Raw genomic sequence first — 24,035 nt, 5'->3', positions numbered from 1 at the left:
TATATTGTCGGGTAATAACTACATTTAAGTAACCATTAAATAAACTTTGTTGGAAAAATGAAATTTAAGAAAGTGAGCAGTTGACGAATTAGTTTTTATATTTTTATAATAAAAAAAACACTTCATCTCACCAATAGATATCCCTAGTGAATTTCTAGTGATTCAAGAATAATGTTTCAAAATTGGTTCATATCTATAGAACTTCCAAGAATTTGAGTAGTGTGGTTGTCAATCAAGGGTAGAATTAGTGAATGTTATACATACGTGTTACACATGTAAAGTGATCACTTAAATCAGACAGTCATCAGCCCCGTAAATGCCCAGACTTCCATATTCTTCTTCATCTTTGATGAAACGTCAAAAAATAATATAAAAATAACTCCTGTAATTGGAGATAATCCAGATATTGTGAACAAGTATTTGGGCACACTCAAAATGTAGTAAAAAAAACATTATGAAAATTCTTGATGGTTTTAATGCATTTTGATATATATAATATTTGACATAAATACAAAGTACTATATGTAATGGCTAACTCGAATAGGTTGATTTAAAGGTGATAAAAATAATATGAAAATAACTAGTAAAAAAAAAATTATGAAAATTCTTGATGATTTTAATGCATTTTGATATATATAATATTTGACATAAATACAAAGTACTATATGTAATGGCTAACTCGAATAGGTTGATTTAAAGGTGATATATATATATATATATATATATATATATATATATATATATATATATATATATATATATATATATATATATATATATATATATATATATATATATATATATATATATATATATATATATATATATATATATATATATATATATATATATATATATATATATATATATATATATATATATATATATATATATATATATATATATATATATATATATATATATATATATATATATATATATGTATATATATATGTATATATATATATATATGTATATATATATATATATATATATATATATATATATATATATATATATATATATATATATATATATATATATATATATATATGTATATATATATATATGTATATATATATATATATATGTATATATATATATATATATATATATATATATATATATATATGTATATATATATATATATATATATATATATATATATATATATATATATATATATATATATATATATATATATATAAATATGTAAATATATATATATAAATGTATGTATATAAAATTCATCTATGTACATAATATACTAAATTCATTAAAATCAACATTTTTAGATGTCGTAAAATCAAACTAACTTGGGAAAGGAACTAAATACAGACATTTTACCAAGAAATTCGTAAGCAAACATAACGAAATATTTTACTAAATGGTTTTAATATCCCTATGTCAACTTCTAATCCTGATGATAAAAATAAAAACAATTAACATTATCCTTGAACTTCTTAACTTTGAGTATAATTCTTTTTAGTAAATAGCTTGACATGAAGTGAGTTCCGGGACCTTTTTTGTTTTAAAAAAAAAACCCTGAAATAATCTATAAAAACCTCTATATTAATATAATAAGTCAGATACAATGAATGTTAAGATGTTGTTAATTGAATGCCTATAATAAATGTTCCATAGATTAAGTATGCCTACGAAAAAAACAAATAAATAAATAATATAATTAAAATATAACTTTGTTTTAAAATCACTATAAATATTTTATTATAACTTAATTATAATGTCTACCGGTTTAAAAGCTAACCGCTTCTTTATCAAGACTGATTAATCAGTATCAGTTGTAATAAAGAAGCGGTTAGCTTGGAAACCGGTAGACATAATAATTAAGTTAAAATAAAATGTTTAAAGTGATTTCAAAACAAAGTTACATTTTAATTATAAAATGGAAAATCACAAAGTTAGTGCTTCAAATATAAATTATAAATAAATAAATAAAAACTAAAATAAATAATGTTTAACATAAAATATTAAAATTAAGTAATGTACAGTAAATTTTCATTACATTCAAAAAATTTGGCATGTGCAATATTGCTACTAAGCCGACATGAATTTAAAATAAAATAAATAAAATGATTTACACTTTAAAAAAACTGAGACGGGGTTTTTGTGAAAAAAATACAATTTGATAATTTGTAAATTTAAAATAATAAATCTTCTTCTTCTTCTAACTCTTATACGCACCCAATGGTGCATAGGGCACTACATCATATCGACATAGTGTTATGCTGATTGTTAGTTGCACGAAGGCAAGGTGATCAACCCTTGGCTTCTGGTACCAGTCCAGGGTAATATCAAATAAATATGACAGTGAAAATTATCCATGTTTATTTTGACCTTCTGGGAATCGAACCCGGGACCTCCAGCACGGTAGCCAGATGCGCTAACCACTACTTACAGAGGCGGAAAAAATAATAAATAGTTTAAAATAAACTACATTGATATGATGGTTTGTTTAAAATTGATATTGACTCAACCAATTAACTTAAAGAATAAATACCTTGATACTTCCAGGGTCTTTATTATATATTATTTTGATAATTATACTAATTTCGTATTTTAAAAGCATTATTAAATTTTTGGTATGGTAATATAACACTGTCTTTATCATTCATCTTTTACCTTATGTAATACCACCTAAAAACTCTACTTCATTACTACCGGTTTCAGTATAATCACCCTTATCAGGTCAACTATAGGCTATAGACCTGGAGGAGTGTATAGTTGGCCTGATGAGGGAATGGTTATTCCAAAACCGGTAGACGTGAAGTAGTTTTTAACCTTTTAAACGCGTTAACTTTGTTCCTAAGAGACGCTCGTGCGCGGCTGTATTTCGCCGTTTTTTAAATGATTACTTTTATCATGTATTTAGTTATGAAACGATTTATTTTCCTAAACAAAAACGTTCAATGGGATTCATTGTGCCTTTTTGGTACTCTATAATACACGTGTGTAACATTATTCTTGAAATATATCGTAATATAAACAAATTAGATCGTAACATAAATAAATCAAAGCACGCATCGTGTGTCACTCTTACCCACTGGCGATGCGTAGCGTCGAGAGTGAGACAGATATAGGGCATGATTATGGCGCGGACTAATTACCGACCGCAAGAAAAATCAGGGATCTGTTGTTTTATTTATCCTTGTGATGTTACAAATTATTAGTCAGATATTTCAACAGATGTCATAAGGCCGAGGATTGACGTATTATTTTATCCCAAGTTCCACACCATGAAAAAATCCCTCCAAGTTGAACTGAGGTTCGAAACTTGGAGCAAAGTGAAAACACAAACGCTTATGTCAGCCGCGTATGGGGCATGTCTTGTAAAAACACATACGCTTATGCGAGCCGCGTGGATCCGGTTAAGTAGTATTACATAGTGAACAATTAATGAAAACGAGAGTGTTTGATTTATACTTGTGATAATACATAATTTTTGTTTTCCCCTTTTTTTACATAAAATATGTTTTAATTTGAACACATAAATTCATGTGTAAATTTTAATCATTATAAAAATTATAAATCAATTTTTATTAAAACAAAACATGACGTTAAATATTAAATAAATAAATATATTATAAAATTGGAAATGTTTGAAATGAAGGAATTATTTAGTATCTAAAATTAATATTAATAAAACTTTAATATTTTTTGCAATTATGTTACAGAAATTTGTGCATATTAAAAAAAAAACATGTGCGATTGTTATTTTTTAAACGTCCCAGTCAATTGATAGTATTCCAATCTCTATATGTCACATTTTTATACAACATGACCTTGGAGATTTATAACCTAAATGTCGAACTATGTATAGTCTGATAAAATCCATAGAAATTATAGTATTAATAGATACTTCAGTGTGTCAATATGCAAAAAATAACCCGGTTTTATGTGAAAGTGATGGCAACACTATTAGACTGCTGTATATAAAAAAAGCCCTTCCATTAATTGTAAACTGGTGTAGGTACTAGTATAATAATGTATTTGAATATACGCTGGCATTTCGTTTTAATAGCAACCACCATCTTGTATAAGATACAAAGTAAAAATGTTTTTTTTTTGCAGTAATTAATTATTTCATATTTTTGGAAGATTGAATGAATAATTATTACCTAAATGATTTATAACTTACTTACATATCTGTTATTGTAGTAAAAAATGATAATTTTATTCCTGCTTGATAAAGCTTGGTAGGTGATGAACTTATATTATTTATACTTATAGATCATATTTTGTTTACAACTATATAAAAGTATGATAAATTGATTCGGCACTCACTTTGGGGTAGTATCCATCCATTTTTAAATTAAGTTTTAATTTAAATACCACTATTATACTGGTACCAAGTAAAACTTAAATTATAAATATATAAAAGTAATTAAAAGACATCATAATTGCAATACATACATGGTGATAATGTCACAACATGGTGATTGGGATAGCAAAAACACACTATTGTTTTTCATATTAACATAACAAATATTTAAGTATCTTCTATATTGAAACAATTTCTATGGATTTTAGCATACATTGGAGTCCAAATTAGTGACTTTTATTTTATACAAAAATGTTCAAATAAGGATATTGGAAATGGCACAATGATTGACGATGCAGATCAAGATTTATCAGTTAAAATATAGATTGCATATTTACATATATATAAGAGCACTTTTATAAATTATTTTGAACAAACTTTTTACAACATCGAAAACACGAGATGTATTTTAACACAGATAAACTAAGCATTTTTTTTAAGAAACTGCAAAACAAGACACCTTTTACAAAAAATAATTTGAGATAATTAAGGTAGGATTTTTTAATATGGTTTGTTTAAATTTTACAATAATTTTATTTGATTTGTTATAAGTATTTTAAGCATATACGCATTTAAACAATTATTGTTGGACAAATTTGATATTCAATTAAAAAATTTATTTAAAAAGTTCTAAAATTCATAATTTGTATGTTAACACACTGTGGACAGGAAAGGTATTTCTTCCCGGCCGGTCGATTGATGCTGAAGGACGGGAAGGGTATATTTACCTTCTGCGCCGGCCTCATTTCAAAGTCAGAAAAGAAGGAATTAAATATTTAATGCTTTTATATCTATATTATGAACCAATCTCTTTGTTAAGGACTTAACTATATGTACAAAATTATCAAATCCCATCGCCGGCGGTCCACAGGCCTAAAAAACACCCGTCCGAAATGTGTTTGAACTCAGTTTATCACAATAACTGTTTCAAAATATAGATGTATTTTGTTTTTGTTGTCCCTGAACGCATTTATCTAGTGGTTTGATCCTAGTCTGTGTCATGAAGAGCGGCTTATAAAGGCGGTGCTTCCCGAAGACCCTCGCTGTGTTGTTCTTTCCCAGCCATTCGAAGCATGGCTTTAGATTCGTAATTTCCATCCAGAACGCTGGCATTTCTTTCTCCCTGTTGACAGAAAAAAATATATTATGTAAGGGATAAGAGAAATATGTGAGATCGAAGATGTCGTTAGGTGGGAAGGCAACGAAGGAGACAATGGTATGCACATGTGAGGAGAATGGAACTATCCAGACTCCCTCACATTCCACTGCACGGGTAACTTCAAGGTAGACGACTCTCGGGCAGACTACCAAAGAGATGGATTGGCAGCTGGGACTCGATACTCGACTCGGCTGATCCTTCTTAAAAACAGGCCACAAGGCCTACACCAAGAAGAAGACGTGTATACATAGGTTATTTGGATTGGATATTGTACTAATAATTTCTAAATGACTTTGTTTGATCAAAGGTCGTAAATCATATCAATGTACATATCGCTCCCTCCTTTCAAGAACGTCATAAATCAAAAAACTTGATTTTTCAGAACGTTTTTAATGTTTAAAAATGTAACATAATGTATTAAAAATAAATATCAAGCCACTTATTGAAATTTTTTCTGTGCAACAGATCTTTTTGGGTAAAACCTGAAGGTTTTTTCTCCATTTGAAAAATATTTAGTATATTTAAAAAAAACAATAAAACAATACCTTTTTTTCAAAATGCAAAAACAGCACTTTTTGCCATGTGGCGGGTAAATATTTAGTTAAAAATATGCCTCTTTAGCTGGGATATAGTACATTTTCTGGGCATTCCGAAAACATGCACAACTGAAAATTGACGTTTTTTGATTTATGACGTTCTTGAAAGGAGTGAGCGATATGTCATATTGGTATCAGTGTACGAATTCACTGATGCGGATCTTCTAAATGATTGGATCTTGTTCACCTCTAATACAAACAACTTTGTGGTCTAATCCAAAGATACTTTTAAAAAAAAACAAGTGCAAAATATCATGCATTTACATTTTTTTCATGTTTTCGAATGAACCAGGAAATCGATTATCCATGATTTTTTCCACCATCCATCTTGGAAAATCGGGAGCGTACTGTATCAGTATCAGAACTGACGAGGTTTCACTGACCTTTTCCTCTTCCGTTAGAGGTTTTTCTCCGACGCCCCAAACTTCCAGGTTCTTGATGTGGAAGTTCTTGTCCCTGGACAGCTGCGCGTAGCGCTTGTACGAGGTGCAGCTCTCTGAAGAATGGCCGAGTCCGTACTCAGAGTCCAGCCAGAGCCCGCAGTACCCAAACTGCCCCCCCATCATCTGAGACAAATGCATTTATTAACCACTTAACCTTTAAACCGCGTTAACTTTGTTCCTGAGAGACGCCCGTGCGCGGCGGTATTTTGCCGTTTTTTAAATGATTACTTTTATCATGTATTTAGTTAAGAAATGATTTATTTTTCTAAACAAAAACGTTCAATGGGATTCATTGTGCCTTTTTGGTACTCTATAATACACTTGTGTCACATTGTTCTTGAAATATATCGTAATATAAACAAATAAGATCGTAACATAAATAAATCAAAGCACGCATCATGTGTCACTCTTACCCACTGGCAATGCGTAGCGTCGAGAGTAAGACAGATATAAGGCATGATTATGGTGCGACTAATTATCGACCTCAAGAAAAATCAGGGATCTGTACTTTTATTTATCCTTGTGATGTTACAAATTATTAGTCAGATATTTCAACAGATGTCATAAGGCCAAGGATTGACGTATTATTTTATCCAAAAATGCACACCATGAAAAAATCCCTCCAATTTGAACTGAGGTTCGAAACTTGGAGCAAAGTAAAAACACATACGCTTATGTCAGCCGCGTATGGGGCATGTTTTGTTAAAACACATACGGTTATGCGAGCCGCGTGAATCCGGTTAACAGTCACTTAACCGCCTTCGTAGTGTAATGGTCAGCACGCTGGGCTACCGTACTGGAGGTCCCGGGTTCGATTCCCCGGGGGTTTCAAAACATTATAAGTGATTTTTTCACTATAATATTCGTTCAATATCACCCTGGACTGGTACCTGAAGCGGAGGGCTGATCACCTTTCCTTCATGTGTTAACGATCAAGATAACACTGCGTTTATGTGATGCAGTGCCCTATGCACCATTGGGTGCAGATAAGGGTTTGAAGAAGAAAATTCATCGGTGCAGAAAATCATCACCAAACAACTGGAAACAGGACTACCCTAACACTGCTCAGGTTAGTCAATAAAAACAAATAGGTACATAAATATATTTTGCTCGGGCAAATCAATACCACCAAGTTGGAATATAATTTGCCCGAGCAGCACTCGGACTCATCAATGCAACACAAACTCTTTGCCCGAGTCACGTGCAAATTGGTATAGAAAATGAAGTAACTACCAGTCCATTGGGCATAGTTTGCTGGTGAAGGTTGAGATATTGGTAGTGGTCATTGTATCCCGTCGCCGGGAATATCCTCATCTTGGGTGCGAGGGTGAACAGGAACGATGTGTCATCCCCTAAAACAAAGAGGTTTACTATATATCAACCCTTCCTTAACGGTGCTAAAAACTTCCGCATTGGTGATTTTTGTATGTATTTTGTATACCATATGAAAATCTGGTTTATAAAAGGGTATAATGTAAATGGCTTGGCTTGACTCTGGCCAATATCTGTACCCGACGGATTCTCCAGTTCTTTGGACACGTTGCGCGTGGCAACGAGGATAGCCTGGAACGACTAGTTGTGATCGGTAGCCTGGAGGGAAAGAGAGGGAGAGGAAGATCCCCACACGATGGACCGATCAAATTAAGGCAGCAGCAGGCACCTCAGTGGTTGGAGCGCTACGTGCAGCGCAGTCAAGGGATAACTGGAGAAGAGTCATTGCTTCTGCAAGGGTCACAACCCTCAGCAATGAGGAATAAGACGGAGAAGAAGAATAATGTAAATATTTCTAAATGTTGCTTTTATTGACCATAGTTGAAGCTGAAATATAACTACTACTACTACTACTACCATCACGCCGTTTCTCCGTAGGGGTAGGCAGAGAGGATGGAACGCCACACTCTTCTGTCCTGACATATACTCCTCGCCTCCTTGACATCCATACATCCAGTCATACATGCCCTCCGATTACGCAGACTTTTGACACCGCCAGATTTTAGGTTCTGATTGATCTGATCGTGCCAAGTCTTTTTCGGTCGTCCACGTTCTTGAAATGTAACATTTTTTAAAATATTTTGCTCTAGTAAGTACCGTAGAACAGGGCTACTTGAACTTTGATGTGTTACTTGAGCCCAGTACAAAAAAAAATTTAGATCTGTATTTGGTCTTCTTCTCCGTCTTATTCCTCATTGCTGAGGGTTGTGACCCTTGCAGAAGCAGTGACTCTTCTCCAGTTATCAACTTCTTTGGTCTACAATAATGAATATTTCGACATGATTCATTGTTTCCCTGACAGGCGACATTTATTGACTCAATACGTTCATTATTGTAGACCAAATACAGATTTAAATCTCTTTTTTGTACTGGGCTCAAGTAACACATCAAAGTTCAAGTAGCCTCGTTCTACGGTATCTAAAAAACGGGAAAAAAATACATCGCATGTACCGCAATAGCTAGCGTAGCGACACGACTGCCGCATCTCTACGCACTACTAACACTGTCAACACGTTACGACATGCGCGTATAGGTATACAAAGCACGCCACGCGCACTCAAACAAATAAGGACTCACCTGTGAAATTGGGGCTCAAAGCCCAACTGTGCGTAGCGAACCCACCAAATATGTGGCCATTTGAATCCTCCACTATAAGAACGGAAGGTCCTTGGTCCATAATTCTCCCTTGAAAAATAAAAAAACAATTCAATTTACACAGTAATAAACGGATCAATGAAAGAAGTATAAGAAAGTAAAAATTAATGCAGTATGGATGTATGTCCGCCTCCATAGTGTAATGGTCAGCACGCTCGACTATCATTCTGGAAGTCCCGGGTTCGATTCCCAGGGGGGGGTCAAATAAATATAAGTGATTTTTTTACTCTAATATTTATTCAATATCACCCTGAACTGGTATCTGAAGCGGAGGGCTGATCACCTTTCCTTCGTGTGTTAACGATCAAGATAACACTGCGTTTATATGCAGTGCCCTATGCACCATTGGGGTGCGGATAAGGGTTTGAAGAAGAAGATGGATGTTCAATAACAGGCAGAATGGCTAATGCTACACAAGTGTATAAATGCCAGGTCATAAGCCCTGGGTTGCATACTCACTCATGAATTACATGAAATTATAGTAACTTTAAACATAAAGAGTAAATCCACTCACGAGCAGGCATAGGCTATGAAACTTATAAAGTTGAAGCCTGAGTAGGGACATGATAAGCGGTGTTGCATAAGCCGAAGCTAGATTTCAGAGTCACTTGGACGTTAGGTAATTTTAAAAAAAAACTAGGTTGCGTAGCTTCCATTTTCTTTCATATAGAGAAAAAAGAAAATTTCAGTTACGAAAATAGTCTTTATTTTACATTTTTATTTAGTTATCGAATGAATAATAAAATAAATTAACTATTTTATTTAGCTTGAAAAATTCAGATATTTTTCTCATGAATCAGCAAACCTAACTGTTCAAGTGCTAAATCACGCATTCGTCTTAAAACCATCAATTCTTCAGTGTTCTGGACGACTTCTTCAGCCCCGTTCAGCTGTCCAAACTCAAAACACAGTAAGGGACATTTTTTTATAGTACGTTTTTTTTGCATTTTTGGACCAAGTAGATTCTACTTGATGGCTATGTAGAAAGCTTGCACGGCTTAAGAAGGTCGAATTTTTTAATTTGCCATCAGCTGAGCCGGATAATCGTTTGAATTACAGCGCATTTCGGATTACGGAGCATTCAGATTAGCGAGCTGGCAGTGAACATTGACCTTTTATTAAAATAGAATAAATCCCTTACCGAGTAATGTTGAGAAGGATTCTCCGTGGATGTTGCTGGAGAAGAGGAATCTCCACTCCTTCTGCATCTCTGTGGGCAGGTGGCCCGCGATGTAGGCCAGCTGGCTGAGGTCTATGATGGCTGGATAGTCCGGCATATATGTCAATCCTGGTTCAATCATTTTTATATAATTTCTATAAATCTATTAATTTCAACGTTCTCAGTTCAAATTTCAACTTGATTTATTCACTAATTAAAATATAACTTTGTTTTAAAATACAACATTTTGAGTGTGTTCAAATACTTGTTCACAAAATCTGGATTATCTTCAATTACAGGAGTTATTTTTATATATTTTTTTTTGACATCTCATCAAAGATGAAGAAGAATATGGGAGTCTGGGCATTTACAGGGCTGACGACCGTCATAGGCTGGTTTAGGTGATCACTTTACACACGTGTAACATTCACCAATTCTAACCATTATTGACAATCACACTACTCAAATTCTTGGAAGTTCTATATATATGAACCAATTTTCAAACATTGTTCTTGAATCACTAGAACTTCACTAGATTCATCTATTGGTGAGATGGTCGTCAGCCCCGTAAATGCCCAGACTTCCATATTCTTCTTCATTTTTGATGAGATGTCAAAAAAATAAAAATAAATTGATTTAAAATCACTATAAATATTTTATCGTAACCTAATTATAATGTATTAATCAGTCTTGAATAAGAAGCGGTAGCTTCGAAACCGGTAGAGATAGGTACATATAGTTCAGACCTTAACAAAGAGATTAGTACATAATATATATTCATATAAAAACATTAAATAATTCCTTCTTTTTTGACTTTGAGATTAGGTCAGCGTAGAAGGTAAAAATACCCTTCCTGTCCTTAAGCATCAATCGACCGAAAGGGTAGAAATACCTATTCCATCCTTAGTGTGTTAATGTAATCAATCATTAACACACTAAGGATGTTAATGTAATCACAACTAGTTTCGTGAAAAACATACTGATGAGAACATCTATAGTTCTTGAAACTAGTCGTGTTTACATTAATGAACTCAATAAGTGGTCTTTTATTTTTATATTTTCATACATTCACGTATATACATACATAAATACACATGAATATAAACGAAAAATAAAAACAGAAAGCAGCAATTTGAAATTTGAAATGAAAAAAATCAGCAAATCAGCTAAGAAATTGTTATTCCGCTGTAAAATATTTTTAACATACATTCCATCTCTGTCTGAAAGTAAAGTACAAAAAGGGACTTACCAACTGGCATGGGGATAAGACTGCATTGTATAGTATGATCTTCCTCGTGTGCCGGGCGGGTCACTTTTACCGGATGATAAAGGCTTTTGAATACATGCTCTATCAATCTCTTAAGGAGGACACTGTGTTGTAACCTTTAAGAAAATTAAACATTTTAATATTTTATGAGAATATTATCCTCAATCTGAAACTTTGGCAAATAATAGTTAGATGTTATGTTTGGTTAGTACTTCTTTGTGGAGTTGAATCGTGGACCCTCAAGATCAGTTCTATGAACTAATTAGAGGCATTTCAAATTTGGCTACATCGTAGAATGCTAAGCATTCCATGGACTGATGTAGTCAGCAATGTGAATGTACTCCAAAGAGCAAGAGCAGGGAGACAGTTGCTGACTGATATCAAGGTCCAGAAAGTGTCCTATCTGGGGCACGTGCTTAGAAGAGAGAAGTACGAGCTATTGCACCTAATCATAAAAGGCAAAATAGAAGATCAACGAGGCGTGGGCAGAAGACGGATCTATTGGTGAGATGAAAAGAAGCTTTTTATTGAGCAGAAACTCATATTATAAACATATATATCAAACACAAATTATATTAGTATGTGAGGTCCGATTCCTGGATTATAATCACACACATATAATACATATAAGAGTGTCTGCTTAGTAAAAAGCTTCTTTACATCTATCAATAGATGTCTCTAGTAACTGATAAATAATTTAATTTTGTTGTGTCCATCAATAGGTGGTGTTGGTAGTCCAAATCCTTGCCGAACGCTCAGTATAGAAGGTGACGCTCACCAGGTGACGATGAGCTTGTAGCCGACGTTGACGGTGGAAGGCTGAGCGCACAGCTCGGCCGACAGTCCCTCGGCCAGCGCCTGGACTTGCTCCTTCTGCACTGTGAACCCCTTGGCTGCCCACCCGGTGAACTGAGCGCACCCGCTCTGCTTCTGGATCTTCATGTACGTGGAGACGATGCTCTCGCAGAACTGGGTATGTAAAAAATCAATCATTTGGTTAGGTTAGGTAAAAGAATCAATCATTTGGTTAGGTTAGGTTAGGTAAAAAATCAATCATTTGGTTAGGTTAGGTTAGATAAAAAAATCAATCATTTGGTTAGGTTAAGTTTCTATTTGAGAGAAACAGGTTATGATGGTGATGGATCCTTACCTCTTTTATGAGTTGATAGGGAATTTCGGTGTTCTCGTCAGCATCGCTGCCTAGAGAATTGTAAAGAGCTGTTACTCTTTCATCAAGTGTCCCTTGAATCAATTACATAAAATATTAGTTATTGTATTTTTTTTTAATATTTGTTTTTATATTAAAAGATAATTATTTCTATTTTTATTATAACTAAAAAACTAACAATCACGCCGCTTCCGCACAGGTGAAGGCAAAGAGAATCGAACGCAACACCACTCTGTCTTTGCTATTCTTCGCCTCTTTTACATTCATGCATCTCCTCAAACATACCCGACGTTTATTACGACTCCTGAGTGAGTTTTTTTTTTGTAAGAAAAAAAGAGAAGTATTTGCGTTTTTATTATTTACAAAAATACTTCAATTTCATACTATTTCTGTGAGCCTAAGCGGATCATTATTAGAAATAGGTATCAAATTGTGGTAGAGTGGGTTCGAACAGAGAAACTCTGACTTAAGTGTCCGCGACACTAACCCTGGGACCACAACCCGACACATAATATTGTATATAATTAACATTTACTAACAAGTACTATTTATAAGTGGATAATGGAAGTGAGCAGATGTGAAATAGATCGCATCATTCAGCCACGTCGTATTTGATTGCTTAAAAAAATTTCCCACATTATAATTTTTTAATAAATTTTGTAAAATGTGCCCTTGGCACGGGAAAACACAGTGAGGGCATATTATCAAAAAAATTATATTTGTGTTTATAATAAAATAAATACATACAATAAAAAAATCTCCAACTAGTCTCCAAAGTTCAATAATGTATATATGTAGTAAAGCATATAATGTAATATGGTAAAGCACTTGAAAAAATATATAACAAAAATATATTTTAGTATTAAAGATCATTAAAAAGTTAGCCCCGCATGTCCGCCTCCGTAGTGTAATGGTCAGCACGCTCGGCTACCGTTCTGGAGGTCCTGGGTTCGATTCCCAGAGGGGGGTCTAATAAATATAAGTGATATTTTCACTATAATATTTATTCAATATCACCCTGGACTGGTACCTGAAGCGGAGGGCTGATCACCTTTCCTTCATGTGTTAACGATCAAGATAACACTGTGTATATATGATACAGTGCCTTATACACCATTGGGGTGCGGATAAGGGTTCGAATGAATGAAAAAAGTTTTAATTTACATAGGTATGTTGAGATGTCGAAAATGTAAATAAACTCCTAAGTAGAGAAACTCAGATTTGTGAACAAGTATTTGAACACACTCGAAATGTGGTGAGATGGAGATATATTTAATCTGATTGCCGTAAGCTTACCTCGGACGCAGAAGACGTAGAGTTCGGCAAATCTCTGAAATTCCACTATATTCTTCTTGCTGGCGCCGTAGCCAAACAAAAAGTTGGAGAGGAACTGAGCCAGCCGGGGATCCATGTGACTTCCCCATAGTTTCTGGAAAAAATACAGCCAGAATGAGCGACTACCATATTGCCAAACCAATCCACAAACCAATCAACTCTGTCTTACTTTACTGGAGATTATTAACCCTATATTACAGGACATTTGTCAAATTTATGATGGACTGCAGACAGTTGGTAGAATTCCATATTGAATTGTTGGGTAGTATATCCAAAATTAAATGTCTTAATAAGACGAAACGGGTCACATATTATCATATTATCATACATCATATTTTATATGTTAATAAAAGTAGAATTGAATCCATAACCGTGTTTAATTTTGGATATCGCTCACTCCTTTTAAGAACATCATAAATAAAAAAATCGTCAGTTTTCAGTTGTGCATGTTTTCGGAATGCCCAGAAAATGTACTATATCCCAGCAAAAGTGGCATATTTTTAACTTAATATTTACCCGCTACAGGGCAGAAAGTGCTGTTTTGGCATTTTGAAGAAAAAGTATTGTTTAATAATTTTTTTAAATATACTAAATATTTTTCGAATGGAGAAAAAACCTTCAGGTTTTACCTAAAAAGATCTGTTGCACAGTAAAAGGTTCAGTAAGTAGCTTGATATTTATTTCTAATACATTGTATTATATTTTTAAACTTTAAAAACGATCTCCTGAAAAATCAAGTTTTTTTTATTTATGACGTTCTTGAAAGGAGTGAGCGATATATTACCAACATATCTAGTAAAGGTAGGAATTAAAATATGTTAGAAATCCTCAAATAAATAATTTTGAAATTACTACAATAAAGAGATATTAAATAACCAAGTCACATACATCCATTCACCTTTACTATACCCATTAGAATACAAACAATAGATACTTAAATGTCATGTCGATAAGAAATAACTGCCAGAATTTTATATCTCAAAGAACACAGGACTTATTTATTTATTTTATTTATTTCATAGATACATATATATTTTTCTATATCGGTCACTCCTTTCAAGAATACGAAAACGATATGTTAGACATTAATTACGTTAGTTTGTTTCAATTTAAAATTTGCTTAAATTATTATTTATTAAAAAAAATTGACCAGTAAATTTATTTAACATTTTGAGTGTGTCCAAATACTTGTTGACAAATCTGGATTAAATCTGGATGGTTATTTTATACATTTTTGACATCTCAACAAAGATGAAGAATATCCAACATAGATGGCGGTGGTGAACTGTGTTTGATCAATATATCTAGGGGTTCCGAAAATTGAGTAGTCAATAGTAGTTACACATGTCGCTCACTCCTTTCAACAACGTCATTTATCAAAAATCGTCAATTTTCAGTTGTGCATGTTTTCGGAATGCCCAGAAAATGTACTATATCCCAGCAAAAGTGGCATATTTTTAACTCAATATTTACCCGCTACAGGGCAGAAAGTGTTATTTTTGCATTTTGAAGAAAAGGTATTGTATAATTTTTTTTTTAAATATACATAATATTTTTCAAATGGAGAAAAAACCTTCAGGTTTCACCTAAAAAGATCTGTTGCACAGTAAAAAGTTCAATACGTGGCTTGATATATATTTTTAATAAATTGTATTATATTTTTAAACTTTAAAAACGATCTCCTGGAAAACCAAGTTTTTTGATTGATGACGTTGTTGAAAGGAGTGAGCGATATGTATTACGACTTTTTAGGCATGGCCTGTGTTGAGCCGAAATACTTACATGTTAATATATATTTTTTTATTATATTTTAATTTTTATTATTAATTTATATACAATAGATAGATACGATAAAAATTTACAATATAAAGGTTTTACAATAAAATAATTACACCTGGACTTTAATTAATTCACTTTCTACCTTGTCCCTTCCAAAGAGAAGCAACCATCGACGGACACTGTTCTTAAAGACATGATCACTACTGGAATTCTTAATGGTTACTTATTACAGAAACGCTTCAAAACATCATTTTAGATTTTTATTTAAGCCTTTAATTTGCCAGTTAATTTATTCACAACAATTTGAGTGTATTCAAATACTTTATTTATTTTATTATTTATTTTTATTATTTAATATGGTTACAAAAGTTTTTTTAAATTTTAATTAATTTTCTCAACATTTCTACTTACAATCTCAAAATTAAAAACGCAGTTCTCTCGTGGAGAACAAATAGAGTAACATGTTCACAAATTTAGATTATCTCCATTTAGGGGTTATTTTTTACATAATTTTTGACTTCTCAACATAAACGAAGAAGAATGTAAAAGTCTGGGCATTTACAATAATATGTAAAAAATAACTCACTGGAGATAATCCAGATTTGTGAACAAGTATTTGGACACATTCAAAATGCTGTAAATACTTTATAATTTGGTATTTCAGATTCATTTATTTTTGTCCGCCTCCTTAGTGTAATGGTCAGCACGCTCGGCTACTGTTTTGGAGGTCCTGGGTTCGATTCCCAGGGGGGGTCAAATAAATATGAGTGATTTTTTCACTCTACTATTTATTCAATATTACCCTGGACTGGTATCTGAAGCGGAGGGCTGATCACCTTTCTTTCATGTGTTTACGATCAAGATAACACTGTGTTTATATGATGCAGTGCCCTATGCACCATTGGGATGCGGATAAGGGTTAAATTATTATTTAAACTTTATTTACACAATATCGTGTGAATGTATCTATATTGGTACATCAGGGCACAGAAATGCGTGTCCATAGTTCTAACAATGCATGGATAAAAAGCGTGTCAAATTTATAAATAGATCCAAGAATTTGGTTTGTTAATATTATCGGTGAACTGTTTATGAAAACAAATGGTTGAGTTTATGATCTGGGCGCCACAAGATATAGGCCAGACCCCCGCACACGATGTTATTGTTCACCACTTTCCACCCACAAAATAATTTTATTTCACGTAAACTGTTTACGCTGCGAATATTGCACACTACGCACTTCATAAATGCTAATGTGAACAAATATTTGACAGAGATTTCTATTTTGATCTCTCCAGTAGTGAGATAGTAATGAAATGGTTGTATTTTCATTAATTGATTGGGCAGTCGCTTTGTGGTAAAATCTATCCATTTTTAATTAAAATTTAACTTAGTAAATATCACTGTTTTTTACAATCTACTGTTACACGTGTTTCGATGCATTCCGCATCATACGGTGTTTGAAAATGATGCGGAATGCATCGAAACACGTGTCACAGTAGATTTTAAGAAAAAGTGGTATTTACTGAGTAAAACATCAATTAGAAATTTACATTTCAGAGAACTTCGGACTCCCCCCGGACAACCACAGCTTAGTGGAAGGAGCCGTCAACCAGCATTTCCTGATACCTCGTTACATAATTTAAATTCATTTACAAAAAATGCAAATCTATTATAACTTTATATAAAATCGTGCTTTCAATACAAAAAAACCTTTATAAAAAATATTTTAAATATCATACAATACTTAAATTCACTCAAATTAAATTAATTTCTCATAAAATTATATCAAATCATGGTTATCAACTCCTGCCTTCTTTTATATATAACATAACAATTTGTATAGCCTCTCACCAGTCTGATGATGTCGGTAACGACGAAACCCGGTCGCTGGTCAAATAAAAAAGTGGAAAAGCTAAAAATATTGGTTTTAATCTAATAATAAATTTAAAATGCAATTCCATCACGAAGTGTCAGTGGATAATATAAATCTATCAATTAGAAATGGTTGTACCCTACAGAGTGAGTTTTTAAAAATAAAAAAAAAGTTATTTGTGTTTTATTATTTACAAAAACAATTATTTCTGTGAGCCTTAGCAGCTCATTATTAGAAATAGGTATCAAATTGAACTAAAACTATGACTCAAGAGTCCGCAACACTAACCACAGGACCACAACCCGACACGTTAAATACCCCACTGAATAATTTTTTTGTTAGTATGAATTTATAATTCAAAAACTAAGTTTTTAATTTTATCAATAGATTCGGCAGCCACATTGTGGTAAAATCTATCCATTTTTAATTCAAGTTTTACTCAGTAAATACCGCTATTTCTTAAAATCTACTGTGACATGTGTTTCGATGGATTCCGTGAGAAGGATTTCTGGAGAGAACATGTAGGAAGAGCAAGTTCGGATTGAGTGGTGAGGATAGCAGCAGACAGCAGCATAAGAGGTAACAGGCCCCCGGGAAGACCACCTAAACCAGGCCTGGCCAACCCAAATTGCACGCTGGGCCACATCGATGACCTAAAATTTACCTAGGGGCCACATACAGAGAGTAATAATTAAAAGAATGTATTACAACAAATTTCATAAAAATAATAATAAAATCCTTATCCGCACCCCAATGGTGCATAGGGCACTGCGTCATATAAACGCAGTGTTATCTTGATCGTTTACACATGAAGGAAAGGTGATCAGCCCTCCGCTTCAGGTACCAGTCCAGGCTAATATTGAATAAATATGACAGTGAAAAAATCACTAATATTTATTTTACCCCCCTTGGGAATCGAACCCGGGACCTCCAGAACGGTAGCCGAGCGTGCTGACCATTACACCACGGAGGCGGACTGATTTTTTTGTAAGTATTATAAATAATTTGAATGCAGAAGTAATCAAAATACATGTGTAAAAAAACATTACTATAACCAGATGTGAGAAGAAAACACACATTAAAAATGTAGTAATACACATTTTTATCAATTTTAACAATCAAAATCAGGACACAAAAATCAAACAATATTATAAATTATATTTATTTAAACCATTTTATCAATATTCCATCATGACGTATGGAATCAAAAGTAGAGCGGACACTGTTGCCACAAAAAACGCGCTTAGACTGTCCGAAATGAAGACTCTAAGAAGCATATCAAGCAAGAGTCTTCGAGATAGAATAAGAAACGCCAGGATCAGGGAAATTTGCGAGATGGATGATGTCGTTGGGTGGGAAAGGCAGTGAAGAAGACAATGGTATGCGCATGTGAGGAGAATGGAACCATCCAGACTCCCCCACATCACACTTTACGGTGAACACCATGGTAGACGACTCCCGGACAGACCACCAAAGAGATGGATCGATAGCTGGGAATCGACATTGCAGGAGGCTAATCCCTAAAATAGGTCACAAGGCCTACAACAAGATGAATAAGAAGAAGAAGAAGAAGAATTTATCAATAGCTACTCAGTGCGAGATTTGAGTTTCCTTTCACCAGAATATATGAGTATCCACTGCATGTAAATACAGAATCCTGATTGGTTTTAATAACTTAAATATGAGTTTAAATATATTTTAAAATACAATTTTTTTTTCTAATTTTCATACATGACCGCGGGCCGCACGTAATAGCGCCGCGGGTTGGCCACCCATGACCTAAACCATGGGTCGGCAACCTGCGGCCCGCGTGAGACATTTTGGTGCGGCCCGCGAGATTCTCGCCGCAACGCACATGACGGACGATATTATACACAATCGAGTGAAAGGAAGCGAGAAAGGGAGCGAAGGGAATCTCATTGATTTTATTAAATACAATAAATGTCGTTAAAATATACACTTAGCGTTTTATTTTTAAAACTAAAATATTTGTACATAAATATTGTATGTAAACCTACTGCAAGTGCGGCCCGCACTGATCTCCATGAAAAATATTAGGCACTTTTACAACAAAAGGTTGCCGACCCATGACCTAAACGATGGAAAGATAGCTGGTCTTCCACCTCCCAGGAGCGGACTCCGAGATTAACAGGACACAGTCCTAACTAAAGAAGAAGTTTTATGTCTAAATAATATTTTTAATATCCATTAATGGATGCTGCAATAATTGATTTCTCCATATTGATTATGTGTTATCTTATCTCATATATTCTAATACACCTGTTTTTCCAATAAAGCTTTTAACCCAAGTGTTTATTTATGAAAATAGTAACCCTTAATATGGTAGTACAAGTACACAATTAGTTTTATCTGGTAGTAACTGTATTTATATTACACGTTGTGCAAACAATGATAAAATATTGATCATAATATCATGTTTTGGACAGTCACGATATGACTGTATATCACTCGAAAAAACACATATATATATATATATATATATATATATATATATATATATATATATATATATATATATATATATATATATATATATATATATATATATATATATATATATATATATATATATATATATATATGTATATATATATATATATATATATATATATATATATATATATATATATATATATGTAATAAAATACCTAGGTACCTACCTATACATTTTATTAAGTACTTACAAATAGTACCTACATAAAACAGTTCTACCACCACATGTCACATGCGTCGCACAGAATAAAACAAAAGACATCCGATAGAAAAAATATAATATTCTGAACTGTCAGAATCAGATAGATAGATAGAAAAATATTATAAAGATAAATTAAGAATAAACTTCAATTATAAACTTAAATTACAAAGCAACACATATACACCCACTTTACATATTATTTACACCCAATTTACAAAGAAAAATATTACCACGTTATATATATATATAACATAACTAACTTACCATCACGGCGCTATGCCGTCGGAGTGGGCAGAGAGAATAGAATGCCACACCAATCTGTGTTTACACACAATCTTCGCCTCTTCCACATTCAGGCATCTTCTTCAAACACTCATCCGCACCCGTGCATAGGACAATGCATATTATAAACGCAGTGTTATCTTGATAACAAACATACCCGCTGATTATTCCGACTCCTGACCTGAGCAATTTCGAGTATTTGACATACCTGATTATGCCAAGTCCTCCTCAGTCTTCTTCTGCTCCTATTACCAATCACATTCACATCATAAATTTATTTTACTATTCATTATTTACATGCCCAAACCATCTTAACACGCCTTTCATGAAATATTATTTCTTGGCTAAAAATTGCTTCCACCTCCGTAGCGCAGTGGTCAGCGCGTTTGGCTACCGTGCTGGAGGTCCCGGGTTCGATTCCCAGGAGGGTCAAAATAAATATGGCCGATTCTCACTCTCATAGTTATTTAATATCACCCTGGACTGGTACAAGAAGCGCAGGGCTGATCACCTTGCCTTCATGCAATTTACGATCAAGATAACACTGCATCCCTACGATGCAGTGCCCTATGCACCATCGGGTGCGGATAAGGGTAAGAAGAAGAAGAAGAAGAAAAATTGCTTAGGAACTAAAAATGTTGCTAGTACAATGAACGCCTTAGTGTTCAAAGGGTCGAGAATGAGCAGTGATTCAATGGGGGTTTTAACATAACGGATGTTACTTACAATGAGATCATCCTCCCGTATCCTGTCAGAATTTTTACTGGCGGTTTTGAAGGAATTCGCCACTATCGGCTGCTCATCTCTTGATAAAATTGTGCATTTTTCTGCCAATTTCTTGCTGGCATTTCCCATCTGAAATTATAAAAATAATCAATTAATAATATTAATATCAAAAATAGCATTAATCAGTCTTGATAAAGAAGCGGTTAGCATTATAATTATGTTATAATAAAATATTTATAGTTATTTTAAAACAAAGTTACATTTTAATTATAGTTTACTTTTTTATTTAAATAAAAGATAGATGAACTAATAAACATTCATAAATATAAATAAAATAAAATAAAATATTTTTTTGTTATACAGTCAAATAAAAAGTAACGAAGTAAATTTTCATTTTTTATTTGTTAAATTGTCCGCCTCCATAATGGTCAGCACGCTCAGCTACCATTCTGAGGATCAAATAAATATAAGTGATTTTTTCACTGTAATATTTATTCAATATTACCCTGGTCTGGTACCTGAAGCGGAGGGCTGATCACCTTTCTTTCATATGTAAACGATCAAGATAACACTGCGTTTATATGACGAAGTGCCCTATGCACCATTGGGGTGCGGATAAGGGTTTTCTCTTTCTCTCTAATATGCTTGTCAAAAGAAATAAGAAGCCATTGTGTCTACAATTCTGTTGTAAGTTTTGTACAGGCAATACAGTAAAACCACTATCTATCGTTCCTCGAATAATCGTTTTCCTGGATGTATCGTTTATTTCTTCTATCCCGAATTCATTTAATACAAAAATAGATCCCATTGATCGTTTCCCTATCACCATTTTAACATATTAATTGTTTGAATTATGCTGCATATACGTGAGATATTTTGACGGCTAGACAAAGGAGCTTGGGTAGATTTCAAGTGGCTTTATTTTTTTTTGTGTGGATTGGCAGTCACAGTCAAAAGGGATCAGAGATGATGAGTGATTGGAAACATATTTAATAACAGACTTTTAGAAAAATCATTTACTTGTGTATTTATTACTTGTAAATTATTATTAATTGCCATTTTAATTTCTAATATTTGTAAGTCTAATTTAAGTCCTCAATTGCATAAAATATTTTTAATTTTGTTAAGTAGATAGTTTTTATTGTAGTATCAATCAGTCTTGATAAAGAAGCGGTTAGCTTCAAAACCGGTAGACATTATAATTAAGTTATAATAAAATATTTATAGCGATTTTAAAACAAACTTACATTTTGATTATATATGTATGTTTATTATTATATATATAAATTTGAACATATTTATCCAAATTGTTTTTAAATGTTGTGTTTAAAATGAATCATACATATTTATACCTAAATATTTTTTAATATTCATTTGTTCATGCATTCATTGCACATTTTATTGTGAATTGAACACCATGCAGCTATTTAAAATGTATATTTCTATTTAAATACTACACAAATGAAATTAAAATAAACAAATTATGTATTAAATTGTCTTTTATTTGACCTAATGTTTTTTTGTTCCACATCGTCACTCAAAATAGTGTATTATAATACTCAAAAGTAGTATTAGATTGAAGGGGATATTTGCAAACACGAAATTCAATAACGACAGACCACCGGAGAGGGCATAACATTTTTATTTTGGTTGTGTACAGCTTTTTTTTATATCAATACATTTATTTACATCTAAAACCTGTATTCTTAGAATTTTACCTACCAATGGTTGGTTATACAGATTGGGAGGAGGGTATCTTTACTCGATAGTACCTTCTTGGGTATTTACTTCTTAATAGGTACCGTATTCATAGTTTATTTTAATAGGTCCCTTTAAAAACGATAGATAGAGGTTTCACCGTATATAGTGATAGTTTTGCTTATTCTGTAAAAGCCGATATTTAGGCTCAAGGGTTTTAAAGGGGTTAAAATAGTACCTTATATTTTATTAAATTCATTAAAATTTAAGAATATTCTTCCTTCTATATTGATTATTACCAAATAAGTTGAAATTTTGAAGTTCTGTGCTTTTTATTTAAGGCATTTCAAAATTCCAGATCCTACAGTGTTAAGTTTACTGTAGTAAATGAAAAAAAAAATTTGTAAAATGAACTTCAACTTCAAATTTAACTTTTTGCTTTACAATTTCACAACGATTTAAAACATAAATTATATTTTATAATTACAGTATACTCTAAGACCTGCGGCAATTATTATTTTAAAATTCAATACTCCAGGCGGTGATTGTCAATATGTTTTTTCTTATTCAATTTACATTTTGACATTGACAGTAAAATTAGGTTACGTTATTTACAAAAAAGGGTGAATTGCCTACCTTCAAAACGTCAGACGTTACTCCGTTTCGCTCGATGGTAATATTCAAAATGAAATCGACAGATTTTCACATGAGATTTGTTTAGAATACACGAAAAATGACTAGATAATCGCGACTAGAAATAACACGAGAAAATGTAAACATTATCGGAAAAACGAGTAAAGAAAATATCCGACCACCTATCAAGAACACATGATTACTCCCGCC

The 24,035-nt window shown here is 32.7% G+C and overlaps 1 protein-coding gene across 1 annotated transcript; it reads right to left on the bottom strand.

The window, feature by feature from the left end:
- Window positions 1-4,772: 4,772 nt before the first annotated feature.
- On the bottom strand, window positions 4,773-24,035 carry LOC148302099 (MTOR-associated protein MEAK7-like). The gene is made up of 11 exons (XM_088272161.1): window positions 23,829-24,035; window positions 21,495-21,623; window positions 14,077-14,209; window positions 12,763-12,854; window positions 12,391-12,581; window positions 11,595-11,728; window positions 10,328-10,474; window positions 9,109-9,216; window positions 7,774-7,892; window positions 6,481-6,663; window positions 4,773-5,465 (listed from the first exon to the last, which is right to left on the bottom strand). Exons 2-11 carry the CDS (start codon window positions 21,621-21,623, stop codon window positions 5,355-5,357), a joined length of 1,347 nt encoding a protein of 448 aa, XP_088128287.1. The 5' UTR covers window positions 23,829-24,035; the 3' UTR covers window positions 4,773-5,354.

Source organism: Brachycentrus maculatus, unplaced genomic scaffold (assembly GCF_059751285.1).
Source record: "Brachycentrus maculatus isolate JH-2025_06_01 unplaced genomic scaffold, ASM5975128v1 h1tg000478l, whole genome shotgun sequence".
NCBI classification, from domain to species: domain Eukaryota; kingdom Metazoa; phylum Arthropoda; class Insecta; order Trichoptera; family Brachycentridae; genus Brachycentrus; species Brachycentrus maculatus.
This window is presented reverse-complemented; position numbering and strand designations above follow the sequence as displayed.

Excerpts from the sequence above, each read along its gene's own strand:
- LOC148302099 (XM_088272161.1), bottom strand. The coding sequence starts at position 21,623 with ATGGGAAATGCCAGCAAGAAATTGGCAGAAAAATGCACAATTTTATCA. Across the intron at positions 10,475-11,594 it reads TCTTATCCCCATGCCAGTTG|GATTGACATATATGCCGGAC; the intron begins GTAAGTCCCTTT and ends TGATTGAACCAG. Across the intron at positions 5,466-6,480 it reads CTCTAACGGAAGAGGAAAAG|GGAGAAAGAAATGCCAGCGT; the intron begins GTCAGTGAAACC and ends TTCTGTCAACAG.